At 50.5% G+C, this 14,251-nt stretch overlaps 1 protein-coding gene across 3 annotated transcripts; it reads right to left on the bottom strand.

Annotated features, from left to right (window-relative positions):
- Nucleotides 1-917: 917 nt before the first annotated feature.
- FKBP8 (FK506 binding protein 8) lies at nt 918-14,243 on the bottom strand. 3 transcript variants are annotated; one of them, XM_011366782.2, is made up of 10 exons: nt 14,131-14,243; nt 11,746-11,829; nt 7,891-8,207; nt 5,690-5,859; nt 5,450-5,538; nt 4,993-5,213; nt 4,276-4,448; nt 2,491-2,568; nt 1,860-1,991; nt 1,356-1,442 (listed from the first exon to the last, which is right to left on the bottom strand). In XM_011366782.2, the coding sequence occupies exons 3-10, from the start codon at nt 8,180-8,182 to the stop codon at nt 1,356-1,358; spliced, it is 1,242 nt and encodes a 413-aa protein (XP_011365084.1). In that variant the 5' UTR covers nt 8,183-8,207; nt 11,746-11,829; nt 14,131-14,243. The 3 variants fall into 3 exon arrangements, with proteins under 3 accessions (XP_011365085.1, XP_011365083.1, XP_011365084.1); XM_011366783.2 differs by lacking the exons at nt 11,746-11,829; nt 14,131-14,243 and adding an exon at nt 9,588-9,682 and having other exon boundaries at nt 918-1,442; nt 4,993-5,210; XM_011366781.2 differs by lacking the exons at nt 11,746-11,829; nt 14,131-14,243 and adding an exon at nt 9,588-9,642 and having other exon boundaries at nt 918-1,442.
- Nucleotides 14,244-14,251: the final 8 nt, after the last annotated feature.

The raw sequence follows: 14,251 nt of genomic DNA, 5'->3' as shown, positions 1-14,251 counted from the left end.
CTGGCTTGCCCAGGGAAGCTACTCCCAGGCTTCTGGGCCTCCTAGCCCGTAAAAAGTTCTTGAGTCATTTTCTTTCTCCCTTCAATCTAATTACAGATGGTGGTCATAGGATGAATTTTGACTGAGAGGGAGGGGACCTTTTGGATGTCTCCACCCAGGTGATCTCATTAGTTCTGCCCACCACTGCCAGGATAGCACTACCATCCATTTACTTCCACTAACCATGAATTGCTGAGGCTCTGTGCTCAGTGCTTGGTACTCACAACTGCCTTTTGGGGTGAATACAACATTTGAACCCATTTGCCAGATGAAGAAACTGAGGCTTAGAGAAGTTAGGGAATTAGGAACACTGCAACCATGGGCTGTACTGCTTGGTAACAAGCATTTCTCCACTTTACACTCAATGCCCCATAACTCCCAACAGGCTCCCAGGGACAATAATGGAAGAATCACTAGGCATTGGCACGCTCTCTAAAAGTCTCTAAGAACTAGATTACCCAAGAAATTGGAAGTTTGGGATCCATCACCTTGGGATGACCTCTTGACATGTCCTCCACCTAGAGAGCTCACTGCAAAAGCTCTAGCCTTTTCATTGGCTATACTGCTACAGCCCAGACATGGGGCTGTCAGATCACTGCACAGTCAGACCCCCTGTGATTATTAGTCTCAGTGAAGGCCCCAGTTAAGTTCCATCAGGGTCCCTGTTTTCAGAAAACAGATATGAGAGGTTGGGGTAACAGGTAGAGGGGGTATGAACTCCTTAGAGTTCACAGCTGGGTGCCCTGGGCACATCAACCCACTTCTCCAGGCCTGTTTCCCCCTCTGTAACAAGGGTTGGCTTCGGCTCAAAAGAAGACTCCCTCCCATTCCAGCCCAGCCCCCAGTGGTGGTGAAAGAAGGCTTCAGAGCCAGCGAAGTGCAGGGTGGGAGGCTTTATTTCACTGAGGGGTTGGGGTGAGCCTGGACAGAGATGCAGCAGGCTGGGCAGGAAGGGTTGGCACTTGGACAGGGACTGGATAGGGGAAGGAGTGCCCCCAGGTCTATTGAGAAGGGAAAACTAAGGCCGGCCCTATTGAGACCTAAACCAGGGGGGAAAAGGTGGGGTGGGAATTGGGTCTGGAGGAATGAGGGCCCCTTCCCTCTGGGCTGGACATGGGGCCCGGGCCCTGCCTTACTTTCCTCCTATAGGGCCTCAGTCCCTCTTGCTCACTGGACCACACAACCCCCAAACCTCACTGTCCCTGCCCCAGAGGAGGGGGCTAGGCCAGAGAGAGCAGTGGACAAGGAGCCTGGGAGAGTTAGGGAGCTCAGGGTGGGGACCATGGTGCGCAGAGGGGTGGCAGCCACCTAGATGGTCAGTTCCTGGCAGCGATGACCACAGAGAGAGCCACGCCCCCCAGGGCAACGGCAGTCGCCCCAAACAGCCACTTCCATGGGATGGACTGTGGATAAAGAGAAGAGGAGAAGACTGGAGAGCACTCAAGACTGATGTCTTAGGCTTCAGGTACCAACGTGGCCTACACAGGCCTCTCAGGAAGCCACTTCCTGACTCTGCCTTTCCTGCCTCCTGCCAAACTCCTACTCATGCATCAAAACTCAAGCCAAATGTTCCCCGCTCTGGGATACCTCCCTTTCCCCTCTGGAAGAGCCAGCACTCCCTATCCTAAGTCCTACAGATTGTGTTCGACATTCTGCTCTAGTCACACAGGCCTGGGGCCTCTGTGTCCCCAGTATGGTCCAGCAGAGCCCAGGTGACAAAGACATCAATGTATACAAAATGAAAACACCCCCTCTGTGTGGCCTGCCCATAGACCCTGCCCCTCCTCTGGGAGCCTCCCTACCCACCAGCCCCAGCTCACCCAGGCACCCTTGCCAGGACACTTGGCAGGCAGCCGGCTGGGGTTCCCCAGCATTTTCCGGTACAGGGCAGTCTCTGTGCTCCGCTGGGCTGCGTGCTTCTTCACCAGCTTTGAGAGCTCCGCATGGATCGTCTGGGAGGGGCGGGGGACAGTTGGGCTAAGAGCATGTGGCGGCGGCAGCCACCATGACCTCCCGTTGCTGGTGCTCTGCCTTTCTGGTACCCTGAGTCACTTTGGGACTGGGACTACGGGGACACAGGGGTTTCATCTGTCCCTCTCTCTGGGCATCAACAAAGTGGAGGCTGCCATCTCCATCCCTCTAGGGAGCCTGTGGATAGGGTGGAGCACAAGGTAGCCAGAAGAGGAAGGTTCTGGGAGGAAAACTGAAGACATTGGCACTGACCAAGCTGGTGGCGCCCTTGGCTTCTGGGACCCCTGGCTGGGCAAACCACCTATGTAAGGATCACAAGGGTCTCAGCAAGCTGACTGGGGCCTTTAGCTACCTAACCCGACAGTGCCCAAGTGAAAATACCACAGGGAGAGCCACAAGAAAAACAAAGGGCAGACAACATGAGGGACTTCCCAGACAGGCCAGCAGGGCAAGTCCCCAGGGTACCTCCATTCTACTCACCTTGTTGGAAGGTTCTAGCTTCAGGGCTGCCCTCAGAATGGGAATGGCTTCGCTGTACTCGCCTTGTTGAGCCAGCACCTGTGAGAGGTAGTTGGTGGCACCACTCTGGATCCACACTGCGCCAGGCTTTCTCTCACAAAACCAAGTCCTATCAAGCTCCCGGACACCCTGACAAGTCCCAAACCTATCTCCAGCACTAGCCCCTAGGGTCCAGCCACCCCACACTGCTCTCCTGAGCCCTCAAACTCCATGAGCACCCCACTGGGTTCAGTGCTGTCTTCTCAACCTGCTCCTTTCCTGAATGTCTGTCTCAGCCTGTGCAGAAGACCTGGGTGCCAACCACACCTCCTCCTCCCTCATCGCCTTGACTGGACATTTCTAAAACTCTGGCCACAGATTCAGAGCCAGCATGTAACTCAAGTCAACCAATGAGATCCAGCCTGAAATATGTTGGTACCATTGGGAGGCCTGTTGCTAAGGGGTGAGGATAGAAACCTGGAGCTTTTGGGTAACAGGAGAGAGCTTCCTGGTCACTACCAAGAAAGGAGCCTGCCTGAGAGGGGAAACTCACAGCACACGACAGAATTCTCACAACACTGCTAATGCGTGGATCCACCCCTGCCTGAAGCCAGAAACCCAAGAGGTGACAGTACCACAAGCCATCAATCCCTCCTTTTGTGTAAATCTGAGTAGGTTTCTGTTGCCTTCAACCAACAGATCCAAATCAGCTGAGCTACAGGAGCAAACAGTCCCACAGCCCCCAAAAGATTATAAACCGCATCATCTTCCTCCCTTCATTTCTAAGCAGAACTCTACATGCAGCAAGTGCTTAAAAAATGATGGCTTGAGGGAGGCCCTGCTCAGGTCTCTCACATTCTAATTGACCCAGCTCGCTAGCTTGCCCCGTTTACTGCTAAAAGGTACTGCAGTCTCCCTACTCCACTCTGTCCAGGGTTGCTGTGAGGATAAACAGGTGGGGGCAAAAGCAATTAAGGTCAAGTTCATGCAGGCCAAACTCTCCTCTACATTCCACCAGCACTTACTAAACACCTACTATGTGCCCAGTCCTCTTTGCAGGGTTAGAAATTTAGCGGTGAATGAGAAAGACAAAATCCCTGCGACCCAGCAGGAGATAGACAAGAGGCTTGACACCTCCATGTGTTGATAGTGATATGGGAAATATAAAAGACAAGTAAGGAAGTCAGGGTGGGGACAACAGTAGGGCTTCCCAAGGTGACACTGGAGGAAAGACCTGAATAATGTGAAGAAGAAATCCATGATGGTACTTGGGGTATGAATGCCACTGGCAGAAGGCATAACCTGTGCAAAGGCACTGGGGTGGGTGAGACCTGACCTGGGCAACGAGAAGTGAGGAGGCTGGGCAGGACAGAGAGAAGCAAGAGGTAAATTAGGGTAAAGTGGAAGGTGATGGAAGAAGGATGATGACCAGATGGCTCAAAGCCCTAGGGCTACAACGAGGGCTCAGCTTTAATTCTGAGGAAATTGGTAGCCATGGAGGATTATATGCAAAGAGCAGTCAGTCCTGAGCCACAAGACAGTGTGTGGGAACCCAAAGCTTGGAGTTCACATCTAGCCTCAGTCAATGAATTGCTGTGACTCAAGTCACACCTCTGAACCTATCTGGGCCTCAGTTTCCCCACACATACCCCCAAGAGCTTGGCAGGACCAAGCCTTTTCTAATCTTGGGTTCAGGACCAGTTCTACTGCTCCAAGCTCGAAGTGCCTGCCTGCCATCTCTGCCACCTACTCACAGCCAAGTCCCACCTTGCCCTTGCGGAAGAGAGCCTTGATGTTGTCAGGCTGGTGCTCAAGCACAAGGCTGCAGGAGCGCAGTGCAGCCCGGTAGTGGTCCAGCTTCAGCTGTGAGGCTGCCAGGTTGTTCAGACACTTCACCTTCAGCTGCAGGAGCTGCTCCTCCTCCTCGAATGTCATGTCCACTGTGGGAGGACAGTGCTCAACCTCAGCAGCTGTTACCATGCCACCAGCCCCCTGCAACCGCCCACCCACTACGTGACCTGAACCAAGGCCCATCTCTCTCCACCTGGTGGAAGACTGGGGAGAGGTCTCTAATTGAGTGTCCCAGTTGAAGGAGGTAGGGGTGCTGCTTCTCAGGGAACCTCAGGCCTCTCTGGCCTCAGTTTCCTCATTTCTAACACAGGCCAACACTACACCATCCTCAAGACATTCCCAGTGAGTCTAGAGAAAGAAGTCAAAGTAAAGCAGAAGCTCATCAATGGGCACGTGGAGTAACATCATCTGCCATCACCGCACCCCTACATCTACCTGTGTCCTGTAACAGCCCATTGATCTGGGATCTACCACGGGGCTGGAGTAGATTCCGGCCTAAAAGTTAGGGATGGCTGAGCATCTATCCATATTCTAGAATATTCTAGAACATTCTGCATCTCAGGCCCTCTGTGGTTTGAAGTTTCTAGCAGATGCCTTTGCAGGCGAGGTGGGGGGATTTGACTAGGAGGTTACCTTTGGCGCTGGACGTGATGGCCTTGATAGCGAGGTCATAGGAGTTGGCAGCCAGCACGAAATCAGCCCGCTGGTAGTGGGCATTCCCACACTCCCGCTTCCGGTTGGCCAGTGCCACACGCTCCTGCCCTGTGAGCATCTCCAGGTCAGGCCCATCCACAGCTGTCTTCAAGGTTACCTCCAGGCACAAGGCCGCATGAGGGGGGATGTACGGGCTCCTGCTGGGGGATGAGGTGAGGGGGAGCACTCAGACCTGGCAGCCATGATGGCAACCCAGACACACTCAACAGGCTCAGTAACAGGCAGTAAAGGCCTCAAGTCCTAAAGCTGGCCCCACTGTCACCTCCTCCTCTGTAACACTCAAGAGGCTCTTCCCACCCTTCACCTACGTGACCTGTTGAGTTACATACCTCCTTCCCCACCCCAATAGGGACCCCTGCTAGCAGTAGGTTCTCACCTGCCCTGGGGGCCATAGCAGTACTTGGAGTCAGCAGTGACCATAGCCGTCTCACCCACTTCCATGAGCGGGACGCTGAGATCCAGGGCCTGGGTGTGCAGGCACATGAGGGACAGGTGGGTCCAGGTACAGCGGCCCCATCCAGCCAATCCAGCCATCACCACATCCCCACATCCCCGCATCCCACTTCAGCCCCACCCTTCCCCACCCAAGACTGCCCAGACTCCATTCCACTCCCACCTGGATGACGTCGCAGTCACCCAGGGTGAATACCACCTCTGGCTCCTCCTGCACCCGTGTGCCATTCTCCAGTGACGTCTGCAGCTGCACTGTAACCACTTGGCCCTTGGCTGGGCGGCTTGAGCCAGGAGGACCTGGGACCAGCGTCTTCTTCCTCAACAACCCATTCCCTGCCCAGGACCAGAGACAAGCAGCCTGTCACCAGTGGCTCAGATAATGGGCCTGCTCCCCAAACCCCTTTCCCACCCCCACCAGCTCCACCCATCCTGTGGGTAACCCAGTATCAGGGCACAAGATGAGTTTGAAACAGCTGCTTTGCCACTTCTTGGGCAAGTGGGTGACCCCACACCTATGGGCCTCAGTGTCCCAGCAGCCCGTCATATTCCACTGGTCTAGAATATACCGTGAATCTGAGTGGACCCCAGTTTAAAAGTTAGAGACAGGGAGATATCCATATTCTGAAATATTCTAGAACATTCAAAATTTCTGTGCTGCCGAACTTGTACATGCCTGTACATCTAGCCAGAGAATCACTGATCTAGTGGATCTGGAAGACCCTGTGTCTTAAGGTTTCAGGGCATTAACGGTGGATGTGCTAGCAGGATCACAACCAGCTACTGCATCTCATGGGGGAACTCTGGGAAGATAATATCCCCTCTCAAGGCCTCAGCTTCTTTGTCTAGAAACCTGAATTCTGACCTGAGCGGCTAGCTCTGAATATAAAGAGGCAACCTCTTGCTCAGAGAAGCATGGCAGCTCCTAGTATCAGTAAAGAAAAGCTTCCCACTCTATTATAGCCAAGAAAGCTGTGTGACCTTGGGCAAATGCCCTTACCATTCTAAGCCTCAGTTTCCCAATCTGTAAAACAGGTATGGTAGGAATTACATCACGGGTTGTTTTGAGGATAAAATAAAATGGTGCACAGACCTAGCACAGAACCAGTAGGCAATTAATATTACCTGGTGGTACTTTTAAAAATAGTAATGTTTTTATCAGCAGTGGCAATGACATTAGTAACACTGCTGGAGTTTTTTGTTTTAATTTCATTTTATCATTAGTTTCAAGTATACAATACATCGGTTAGACATTTATATAGCTTATGAAATGATCCTCCTGATTACTCTCTCCTCTAGCTCTACACCTAGCCATTATATTATCGCTAACTACATTCCTTGTGCTGTGCTCCCCATCCCTTGACCCATCTATCAACTATTAATTTGTACTTCTTTAACCCTTCACCCCTTTCTCCCAGCACCCCCACCTCTCCTCCCCTTTAGCTATCACCAGATTGTTCTCTATATTTGTGTGTTTTTGATTAGTTTGTTCTTTTTGTTCCTTAGATTCCATGTATAAGTGAAGTCATATGTATTTATCTTCGTCTGACTTATTTCACTCAGCATAATAACCTCCAGGTCTATCCATGTCGCTGAGAATGGCAGGATTTCATTTTTTTTTTTTAATGGCTGAGAAATAGTCCATTGTATATATGAACCATTACTTCTTTATCCAATTGTCTATTGATGAGCATTTAAGTAACACTGTTTCATCAGCTTCAGTATTATTTGATATTTTTGCTTTAATATCAATATAAATGGTAGTAGAAATGATAACATTTCACTATTTATGTTGATGCTAGCATTACTTAACATGTTGAGCACTAGTAGTAGTAGCAAAATGTTTCTCTAGCTTCCAGAGTTGCTCTAATGAGGTCCACAATGGAGAAACGTGTGTGGGTTCTCCTAGTTTATTTCTTACAAGACTTCTCTGAGCAATTGGAACTCTACTACATACTGTGAACCACACAGAGATGGACAAATTGAGATGTTCTCCAGATCTATGTGATCTTAGGATACATTTTCCAGGGGACGGGCACTGGTCAGACAAATGCCAAGAAAAGAAGCAATGGAGATTGGGAGTTGCTGGTGCCTGGCATGTTGGCTGTGTGGCCCTGGATAGGTGACTCAGCCTCTCTGAGCTGCTGTATGTGTGTGAGACACAATGAAAGGGGTTCATAGATGTGAAATCTCTCAAGCAGTTGCCTGTGGCTGGCTATCACCATGGTTATCACATGTCTTACTTCCAATCTATTTCGCAATGAGATGAGGAAATGAGGCTCAGGGGAAAAGGCCTGGATCAAGGTCACTCCTGAACTGGAGCTTTCCGGGCCCTTTGGGTCAACCCAAGCCACCCCTGCTCCTTACCCAGGATGTCCAGCCACTCGTCCGGGGCCGGGGCAGGTTCGGGTTCAGGCTCCATGGCAGCCAGGAACTCTCGGGCCAGGGCCCCTGGCTGTTCTGTCTCCTCCAATGAGGGCTGCCCCACATCCTCCAGTGGCGGCAGCTCACTCAGGTCTTCCTCCTCCTCTTCTTCCTCCTCACCCTCTGCATCTTCCACCCCATCCAGCACCTCAAAATCCTCAAGCGGTGGAACCCCAGCAGGTGGCAGGACAGTGGGTTCAGGGGCCGAGGCAGAGGGCTCAGCACAGGATGCCATGCTGCTGGGGGGACGGGAACTGGCCCTGGTGGGGGGAATGGATGGGGTTAAGAATCCTACCCAGCCCCTCAAATCCTCCTGTGTATCTGCTCACTGCACTGCAGAACACCTGCTATGTGACTCAGGGGCTCAAGGCCTCAGTTTCCTCATCTGTACAGTGGGTAGAGCAACAACTCTAGCTTGTCCAGAAGATTGAAGAACCCAAACATCAAGCTCTGGACATCAGTCTCAAACAGGGTTACCTATTACTAAAGCTAATTATTTAATCTTTATAAACATCCCAGGAAGTGGGGAACATCCCCCCACACTTTGCAGAAAAGAAAACTAAGGCCCAGGGGGGCAAAGCCATTTGCTCAAAGTCACAGAGCAAGCCAACAGCAGGGGCTTTATCTGATTAAATGTCCAGAAGAGGTAGGTTTGTTTGTTTTTTTTTTTAGGGGACAGCCCTGAGGCTATTTTTAGAGCTGAAGAATTAAATCTTTACCAGAGCTCCTCATCTCCAGCTACTCCTTCTCCTAAGAGGAGCCCCTGCTAACTTCCTGCCACCCAGAAACCCCAAGTCTTTTCCTTCCATACTCTTAACCTAAACCCACCCCACAACACCTGAGGCTCTGGGCCAAACCCTTCCCTGGGAGCCCTTTCTGCTATCCTCAGGCCTCCTGACCATCCAACCAAAGTAGCCTTCTTTACAGAAGCGGTAGAGATCCGCGCCGCATTGTACAGCCTCTTCCTTGAGCCATCAGGGACTAACCCCCAACGCCAGGCCCCAAGCTTGGGGGTGGTAGAGCCGTCATTCTAACCCACAGCATCCACCATCCGCTCCTTAACCCTCACCTGCCTGCTCGTTCCAGACTCGGCCCCCTTTTCTGAGACCCTCCTAGCCCCCCACCATAATCCCCTGCGACCGCACAAATCGCCCTCCCCCATCCCCCAACCACCGCCCCCACCCAGGGCCAGCTGCCCCCACAGCCGCTCTGTCGCCCGGTAAACACCCCTAAGTCGGACGTCCCTCTCGCGATCCCATAACACACTACGCCCTCCAAACGCCCCACGCCTGGGCCTGGCCTTTCGTCAACCCCCGACCCGAGCTTCCAACGCCCCACGCCTGTTTGACGCCACCAGTCTGGGGTTCCGACCCCTCCGCACCCCTCGAGCGCCCCGTCCCTGCACGTCTCTATCAGCAACGCCCCCCTGGAGCCCCCCGGAGCCCCCTTCCCCGCTGCCCCCGCCCGGCCGCACCCCCTTGGGCACTCCGACCCCCCACGTCCCCCCCTCGGCTCGCCTCCCCCGCGGCCCTTCGCCCCGCCCATTGGTCACAGCCCCCGCTGCGCCGGCCTCCCGACCAGCCTAGGCCGGGGCAGCGCCTATGGCCGGCGCAGCCCCGCTGGCGACCCAGGACACGTGCCTCTGGCTCCGGGACCCCCGCCTGGGGTCCTGCGCCCCCCTCCCCGCCCCCAGCCGCGGCCGCCGCGCCTCGGGAACTAGGCTCTGGCGCCTGGCCCCGCCCCTACTGTGTTCATTGGCCGTCGCTACCGCGACTACAGCGTCCATTAGCCCACGCGCACATCCGTCTCCGGAGCAGGTACCGCCCCCTTCCTGCTTGCATCCGTGGGGCGTTCTTAAAGAGGCAGAGGCCGCCGAGCCACCCAGGTCCGGGGCCGGTTCCCACGACCCGTTTATTTGCAGGTTAACGTTGTGCGACCTGACGCGACTCACTGCTCCCATCTGAGCTGCTTTCTGCCCACCTGCTAAATGGAGATGAACACTCCAATCCACGCACCCTCCCCTTGGAGGGTGTTGGGAAGACACCACTAAACGGTATTTCTTTAAGGAGCTCAGGCCTGACGGTCAGGGCAGTTCTGGGGCTGCTGAATAATCCATCCTGAAGCCGTAGTTGCGGATGTGAACCCAAAACCCCGAGGGGGAACGACGCGCCCAAAGGCACACAACAACCCCCGCTTCCCGTGTGGTCTGTCTAAGCCCCGGAAGGTAGCCTGGTGCATACAGGAGGAGCTCAATAATGGCTAGGTGAGCGACTGAGCGAGCAGGGCCACTGGGGGTGATTCCACCCCACTGCACCCTCTGCTAGAAGGTGATAAGGTGCCCACGGCCCCTAGAGAAGGTGGCTGCCTCGATTAGATGGTTTTGGGTTTTTTTAAGATGGGCTATTATGGATCTTGTTTTGAAGGGAAGGGGCACTTACTCTTCCTTTGCTCTATTATTTTTCCTTCCCAGCAGTTACCGACTTCCAGAATGATCTTGTTTGTTCTTTGGCTTCTGCCCCCTTCCCCCAACTCTATTCCTTCCTAGAAAGAATTTTGCTTATTTTGTCCCCCCTCCAACCTCCCTGAATGATGCCTAGCACCTCAGGGAGTTCAGTAAACGAACGAATAATTAAATGAATGAGGCACTGGCTTTGGAGGTAGCTAACACTGGAGGAGGTAACTGGCTTTTGGAGGTAACTAATTTGTAAGATCAGAGCTGGAAGGTCACCTCCTACAAGAAGCCCCCCCACCCCCAGACCTCCTCAAGGCAAAGCCAGGTGCCCGACTGGCTGTTCTCTTAGCACGATGAACTTCCACTTTCCACTTCATAAGTAATTGACTTCTATCTGTGCCATCACTTGCCTTACGTCTGTCTCGTCCACTAGAGTGGAAGATCCCTGAAGTCTGGGAAGGGTCTGTTGTTTCTCATTGTTTTAGCCCTGAGGCCTACACAGTGTATGGCACAAAAAGTGGGGGGTAGGGAGACTTAGGGAAATCATTGTGGAAGGAAGCAGGCTGGCCAGACAGACGAGATGGAAAAGCAGTGGAGATACAGGAGAAATTGCCTGGAAAGAATATCAAATAAAGCCTGGGCCAGTCCCAGTTTTGAGGGACTCTGACTGTTTCCTGTCCATCTAAACCTCAGTGTTTTTATCCGTAGGATGGAGTTACCCATGCAGCCCTACCTCTGTCACAGGGGCTAGAGGAACTGTAGTAAACAACTAATAAAATAAACAATTATAATAACACCAACAATTATAACGATAACAGCTGACACTCGTGTATCACATGTAGGCAAACACTGCATGTATTTAATCCTCGCATCAGCCTTATGAAATAAATACTCTGATATTTGGAATCCACGTCATTAGCTGTATACAGAATTACAGTCATTTCTTCCTAGAAAAACGAAACTTGTGATTGTTGTGACATGCCCCTCTTTATCTCCGTGCTTCTTGCCGTAGAGTGGACTTTGATATTAAGATTGCACACCCGTTCTCTTGGTTCATGTTTTAAAGGCTCCATCCTTTTATCTTCCACCTTTCTGTATCCTTATGTTGCACACGTCTGTTGTAAGCCATATAAAACCAGGTTTTGTTTTTTGATCCAGTTTGCCCATCTTTGTTTTAACTGAGGCACTTGGTCTCTACATTTAATGTAATTAGAGACATATTGGACTTAAGTCTGCATTCTCATGTGTTTTTTTCTCTCTCACCTTCTTTAGGATAGGATGCATGTGTTTTGGTAAGACTCATTATCCTCTTCTACAGATGGGGAAACTGAGGCATAGACAATTACCTTGTTCAAGGTCACAGTGATGAAGGATACATTAGGCCAGCTCTCTTCTCCCATTGAGCTTTATTCCAACCAGGGAACTGGATACTGTACAACAATAAGGCAGATAAATATCTAATTGCAGCTATGATGAGTGCTATGTAAGAAATAAAAGTGAAAAAAGTAGCAGAGAAAGGCTTCCATTCCCCAGACTAGGTCTCCCACACCACCAATGTCCCCACCTCTGGCCCGACTGAGCCTTCCCATCACTTTCCACTCTCTCCTTCAAACACACAAAGGAGGAAAACATTTTTCTTGTCTCCACTCCAATGTGCTCAAAACATTTGGGGCTAGCCAAATCCCTTTTGGCCCCAATGTGCAGCCCCCACCCCTTCCAGGACCCTCTTAAATGTTTCCTGGCCTCTAACAGAGCCCTAGAGACCCGTTGAAAAGCTCGATTTCTCAGCCTGGGCCTCTTCTGCTGCAGCCTGCAGAGCCATGGTTCCGCTTTTCCTAGCAGCCCCACCAAACCTCCTTTCTCAGCACTGGTAGCTGCCTGGCTCATAGAGCTCCACAATTCTTAAAAAGTCAAGCCCATGCTTTGTGTTTTTCCACCATCCTGCCTTTGCTCCTGTGATTCCCTCAGCCCCATCCAGATATACATGCTTCCTTGCCCCTAAAATGAATCCTCAAACCCCACTCTTCAGGTTCCTCCAGCCTTGAGTCTCTCTTCTTTCTAGCCCAGTACTGTTCCACTCAGGGCTGGGAGTGTCTGTGTCAGACTCTTCCTTTGTCCTCCAGGGCCAGGTAGGGACTGAATACTTTCTGGATTCCCAGAATATGGGCCACATCCAAAGGGGATGGCTAGAACAATGTTTAAAACTGTTTGTTGAACTAAATATATGAATCCCAGTTCACATTCACTTTTCAGTGAATAAAGATAGCAAAGTGTCGGGGTAAAATAGTTTACCAAGGGCTTATAGTGAGCCCAGCCTTGTTATAAGGAACTCACCTGCATGATTTCATAAAGTTAAGGCACTTGCCCAAAGCCATACACCTGGGATGTGACAAAACTAGAATTAGAACTCAGATATGTCCAATTCTAGGGCTTCTAAAGGATCTTCCATATGGCCAAGGGCATGTGTGTGTATCTCCCAAGCTCTCAAAAACCTTAAGAAGCAGATGCTATGATCAGACTCACAGTTAACAAACTGAGACCCAGAAAAATTAGATATATAACATACATACATTGTAAGACGTCAATAACCAATGATAATGAATTGCTAACATTTATTAGGAAATTACTATATTTGTCCTGTTTTGTTCATGGTTTTCAGTATAGACAAGGGGACAGATGTAGAACTAAATATAGATGTATATTTGTATGGGCTAATAGGCATACACGTATTTCCTAATTCTGACAGCTGACAGGGTTTCTAAGCAATGCGCACACTCAGCATCCAGAGCTTGGTTTCTGAATATCACTCTCCAAGAAAAGGAACCAGGCTCCTTGGAGTAAAGGCTGATTCCAAGGATATTATAAAGCAAACATAGAAAATCTTGTGGTGCCAAAAGTTAAGGAAGTACTCAGATGATGGAGACATATTAAAAGGACATAAGAGCTAACTTAAAGGGGCAGCAAAATAAATGATATAGAAATTATAACAATAAAATACTCATAAGTTCACAGTGCTATGTGAATAAATACATAATTAGAGAATAGACAGCTCGTTTACAATAGAATTCTAATTAATAATTAAATTAATAAATAGAAAATCACCATTACACAAACACCTTAGTAATAATTGTTGCCAGCCAGAGCCATGGATGAATGCATAAACTATTGGGTGAAAAATGTTTTTTAAAATGTGGAAAAAAAAAAAACCTAGGATACTTCCATGGTCTCTTAAGTAGCTCTCTGTAAGATACTTATTAGTTGCAAAGGTGAAAATAGTAACTTTAGATAGTTGAGAAACTGACAAGACACTGCCTTAAGCAAGTAGTCAACATCGCACACCTCCTGATATGATGCATTGAGAAGGGTACAACATAGCTTCTAAAGGATTCCTGCCCAAACTCCTTAACTTCAGTCTAATCCTGAAGAAACGTCGGATAAACCCATGTTGGTGGATATTTTACAAAACCAGTAGTCTTCAAAAGTATTAAGGTCATTAAAGGTTAGGAAAGACTGAGGAACTGTCAGAGCGAAGACTATTGGAGATCTGACTAAATGCAACGTGAGTTCCTGGACCAGAAAAAAAAAGTCAGCGAAAGCAGAGCAAGGATTTTTGAACCGGGGTCTGATTCTCAGCCTGAAAATCAGGACACCTGGGTCTGGGTCGACCACAAGCCACTCGAGCATTGTATGACCTCGGGGGATTGCGTGCCACTCTCAGACCTCGGTCTTACCAGCTATGAAATGGGATGTTTTACAGCCTTTTCCACCCCTTCCGGTCTTCTTTGAAGCTCGGGATTTGGAAACTACGCAGACGTGAGAGAGACAGCCTGATTGGCTATTCTTTACAACGTA

This window comes from Pteropus vampyrus, unplaced genomic scaffold (genome assembly GCF_000151845.1).
Source record: "Pteropus vampyrus isolate Shadow unplaced genomic scaffold, Pvam_2.0 Scaffold126, whole genome shotgun sequence".
NCBI lineage: Eukaryota > Metazoa > Chordata > Mammalia > Chiroptera > Pteropodidae > Pteropus > Pteropus vampyrus.
The sequence above is the reverse complement of the archived record's forward strand: the minus strand, read 5'-3'. Positions and strand labels throughout refer to the sequence as shown.